The 4,875-nt window shown below is 27.9% G+C and overlaps 2 protein-coding genes across 5 annotated transcripts in view; both read left to right on the top strand.

Annotated features, from left to right (window-relative positions):
• The first annotated feature begins 927 nt into the window (after window positions 1-927).
• The window catches only part of LOC107446815 (dim gamma-tubulin 6), a 48,970-nt gene continuing 45,022 nt past the window's right edge, over window positions 928-4,875 (top strand). Inside the window, exon 1 of one of the 4 annotated variants that reach the window (XM_043055446.2) lies at window positions 928-1,032. The gene's annotated coding sequence lies outside the window, so the exon portion shown is untranslated. Of the gene's footprint in view, window positions 1,201-4,875 lie in introns of all 4 variants that reach the window. The other 3 variants (XM_043055448.2, XM_043055443.2, XM_043055445.2) reach the window with 3 other exon arrangements.
• LOC139426028 (zinc finger MYM-type protein 1-like) lies at window positions 3,112-4,113 on the top strand. Its single transcript, XM_071183438.1, has one exon. It carries the CDS (start codon window positions 3,112-3,114, stop codon window positions 4,111-4,113), a length of 1,002 nt encoding a protein of 333 aa, XP_071039539.1.

Here is a 4,875-nt window from a genome sequence, read left to right as displayed (position 1 = left end):
GATATATAAGGAAATGTTGTGAAATGCTCAAAAAAATTTTTTGTGCGTTTTTGTATTTTTGTACACAACCCAGATATCAAAGTTACTTGTAATTTAAATACAGGAATGAAATTATATTTTGAAAGAATTTTTTAAATGAAAATAATTAGAATTTACAATACGCACAAATGAAAACCATGAAAAATTTTTAATAATAAACTAATTGAACGCTAGCAGACAATTATGAGACTCTATCTCAACAATTATTAACATTTTCCAATTTACTGTTCTTCATGAAATTAAATGTTTTGGTCAGCTTAGATTGCTTATAAAACTGCTCTTTATTTTATTTTAATTATTTTTTTTTTTAGTTATATTTATATGTTTTTAATAAGTACTTAAATTGTTTTTTTTTATTTATTTATTTCAAGTATTTGAATTTTAGAACAATATAAAAATCAATTTTTAAGATTATATTAATTTTTTCTTTTTAAAATTTACAAACTATAAATCTTTAAAAAATTTGAAAAAAATGTGTTGAGATTTTTTTGGCACAGAGACAGAATGTTATTATTTATCATGACAATTTATAAAAATCAAATAAGAAAAAATGGAGTAGAAATCAATTATGTCAAAGTTCACCCTGACATCCGTTTGGTATAGTGATTGATCTTTATATCTTAGTCTGAGTACATACAAGGAAAGGAGGGGATACAAGCATCTATATTCATTGTCTACGAAGTGCTTCGATTGGTTTGAATAAATTATCAAACCGAACATGCGCAGTAGTAAAATTACGCCAAACAAAAATGCTAAAAATGCCATTCTAGTAATCCTGACAATACGATTAAGCGATAAAGATGAAAACGATGATGTAAACGACCAATCAAATGCCTCTATTTATTAAAAAGGCGGGCAGCCAAGCAACAGCCCTTCCGGATCCCTTTCCAAATATCGAATGATACCGCACAGTGATGACTGCAACCGTATCTTAACTGATCACGTGACTTCACGATCTTTGTTTACAATCAATCGGGTAGCGCGCTTTCAAATGTAAGTCTATCGGATTTTGATGCCTTTTTGAATCACATTTTACATTTTCTTAATTTCTTTAAGTACTAATGGTCGATTTTCGTGTTGAGCTTCTAGTAAACTTTATGGTAAGTTTCGGCTAAACTATGTCATTCTTTATTTGAAAAAAACTTTAGATTCTTACAGGTGGTGAGTAAGTTCTGTTTCTGTTTACAGATATTGTTTATTATGATACATACTATACATAATTGTTGACTTATCTATGTTTTTTTTGTAGATAATGAAGAATTAAGTACATTTTGAAAATACCTAAAAATTACTTACAGATGAACACTCAAAATACTGTAAATTATTTTTTCTAGAGTAATCTTGAGCAATGCTTGCTTTAACTGCTCTTCTCTCTTTTAAATCAGATTTTGCTCCAATTAATACACCTTAAAGATAAGTAAAATAAAGGTTTTAAGTAAAATTGCTATGTTAAAAGATTGTGATGTTATTAAATTATGCTAAAAATGTAATATACACAATATTGGTAATTCAGAATATAGTGTGAACAGGGTTGGCAGGTTTTTGACATGTGACAGTTTTTGACAGTTTAAACCGTCACGTCAAAAACCTCACTGTCAAAAATGTCAAAAACCTATATTCATATGTGAAATTTAATTAATACATAAAATTTATATATTTTTTATAAAGGATAGTGTTTCTAAATATGTTCTAGAAAAAATAAATTTAAAATTTTGAAGAAACACTTATATTTTGAATAGTAACCAAAATCTTGTACTTTTGAAAGCTCACATCTTTTGTAATATTATGTATTCATTTTCATGTGTTATTGAAAATCTGCAGTGATATTATTAAGAAATTTATTTATAACCAAATTTAGTGTATAGTATAGATTATACTAAAAATTAGACATTTTTAAAGATAAACATTAGCAGTTTTGTACATTAGACATCTTTTAAAGAAAAATCTTTTTAATATTCTTTTAAATCTTCTTAATAATCTTTTTAACATAAGACAATACAAATTTAAGTGCTTTCTGTTAAATACACAGAGTAGTTAGTGTCGATTTACAGTATATTCAGCCTATTCATTTACTATGCTGAAAATTTAGTTTATCCAAATACTTGTGAATTTCATTTTGCTGAATACTATATAGTTTTGTTGAATATCTAAATATTCAGCTGTTGAATAATTACTTCTTGCTTTCAAGATATGCATTATTTGTATTCTTAATACAAGTGGAGAAAAAAAAATTAAGAGATAAAAATTGTTTTAAAATGATAAGTGTAATAATTATAAATAAATATAATAAACAATATGAATTATATTTATCATTATTCATAAATATAACTACTTTTAAATTCAAATTAACATACTGGATAATAAAGATATTCGGTATAACATTAAAAAAAATTTTTTATACACTTGTATCTTGTATCAAGTTTGTATTTATACAACATAACTTGTAAGTTCCTTATAAATATTAGTTATATGTTCCTTATATGTCAAAAATGCATAGTAATAAACTTTTAATTTTCTTAAGTATCAAAAAGAAAAAAAAAATTTTTTTAAAAATAAATATTTAAACAATTTTTGTGCAAAATTTTTCTGCACATGCATTTGAATATAAATTTCTGAGATTTTAAATCTGTTATTTTACCTTAATTTTAATTAAAAAATATTTTAAAACCTGCTGATTACCTATAGTATAATTAAATTTCAATATAATGCATGGCAACTGTTGGTAGTTTTGAAGTTTATATATTTTCTTGGCAAACTTCAGTTTTTGACATTTTCGACGGGTTTTTGACGGTTTAAACCAGTATTATACCCCTGTCATGTCAAAAACCACTTTTTGACGTCAAAAACCCAACCCTGAGGCAAACGTCTTTTAACCAAAATTAATTTTTTTTAAATTAAAAAAAAAATGGTGAAAAATTGGCAAGAGAATGGCTGGTATTATCAGCATCAGAAAAGAAATTATTTTGCTGGGTTTGCAAATTATTTGGAAATACAACAACTAGCCTTTCAACATCTGGCTTCGATGATTGCAAGCATGTTGTCATTCGACTTACAGAGCATGAAAATTCTTTTATGCACAGGGAATCAATTTTAAAGTTTACCCAGAGACTTAAAACTGAAAAAAGAATTGATTCTGCAATAATCAAGCAATATCAAAGTGAAGTGCATTACTGGCGGTCAGTGTTACAAAGAATTGTTGAAACAGTTAAATTTTTATCATCAAGAGGTATGGGTTTTTTTGGGGAAAATGAAACGTTCGGTTCAACTCATAATGGGAACTTTTTGGGTTGCCTTGAATTGATAGCCCAGTTTGATCCATTTCTTGCGAAGCATATCGAAAAAGCTGGTAATCAAGGAACTGGCAATGTTAATTATTTATCATCAACAATTGTGAATGAATTTGTTGAATTAATGGGTGAAAAAGTCTTGAATGTTGTTATTAAAGAAGTTATAGATGCCAAGTATTTTTCAATTATAGTGGATTCTACTCCAGATGTTACCCATATGAACCAGTTAACTTTAATTTTGCGATATCTTGGTCCTGATTATGAACCTGTTAAAAGGTTTATAAAATTTATACAAATTTTTGGTCACAATGCAGAAAGTTTAACCAATGTTATATTGCAAGTTTTGGAAGATTTAGGTCTGGACATACGAAATTGCAGGGGCCAAAGTTATGATAATGCCTCCAACATGGCAGGGAAATATTCAGGTGTTCAAGCAAGAATTAAAAATATTAATTCTACTGCGGAATACGTACCATGTTCTGCTCATTCTTTGAATTTAGTTGGAATAAATGCTGTAGAATCCTGTATTAGAGTTGTGAATTTTTTTTCTTTACTGCAAGAATTATATAACTTTTTTTCTGTTTCAACATACCGATGGCAGATTATGATTGATAATTTTATAGGAAGTAAGCAAAAACTGACCTTAAAAAATCGTTCATGTACACGATGGTGTGCTGATGCAAATGCTACTAAGGCATTGCGTCAAAACTACGATTCAGTTTTAAAATCTTTGAGTTATTTGGCAGACGATCAAGACCAAACTCCTTCCACTAGAAATCAGAGATGAGATTTTTCTGCTTTTTCGCGGATTTCCGCCTTTTTCACTTTTATCTCTTAAATTTCAGCTTTTTATCAAAAATTCAGATTTTTTAAAAATTTCACATTTTTTAATAAATATTCCGCTTTTTCAGAAAATTCATCGATTTTCAAAGAGAAACAGAAAATTCAAACTACATAGTTACCAATCCTTTCTCATTTTTACTTATTTTAGTTATTTTCTCCCCTTTTACATGCAGCAAATGAGATTTTCCACATTTTTACCCGTCCGCCAGATAGCTCCAGTGTTTTCATCGCAGAGAAAAAATGGGTGAGAATTTCTCACCCTTTCTCAAAAACAGGGTGAGATTTCAAAAAGTTAAGTGAGATTTCTAAAAATTAAAAAACAAAAACGTAAAGAAACATGAAAAAAATCATTTCTTTAATTATAGTACATTTTTAATATCTTCTAATTTTTAAAGCATTGAATATTTTTGCTGCATCATCATATGGAAAATGTTCTATATCTACTTTTTCATCAGCTATTCTAATTAGGTAACTCAAATGCGTATTTGTTTCGTTTTGATCGTTTCTACCCACATTTGTTTCATTTTCATTTGTCCGTTTCGGAGTAGAAGATATTGCCTTTACAAGGTATTTGTCCATCTTGCATTAATGCGCAAAAAATTTGAACGTCTTACATGAAGAAACCTTACCTACAGTAAACACGTGGTTGCAGAGAAATGCGTTCTGAAAGAGGTTCGGAGGGATGGTGTTCTGTAGTTCTTAAAGA

This window comes from Parasteatoda tepidariorum, chromosome 7 (assembly GCF_043381705.1).
Source record: "Parasteatoda tepidariorum isolate YZ-2023 chromosome 7, CAS_Ptep_4.0, whole genome shotgun sequence".
In the NCBI taxonomy this organism is placed as follows: Eukaryota; Metazoa; Arthropoda; class Arachnida; order Araneae; family Theridiidae; genus Parasteatoda; species Parasteatoda tepidariorum.
This window is presented reverse-complemented; position numbering and strand designations above follow the sequence as displayed.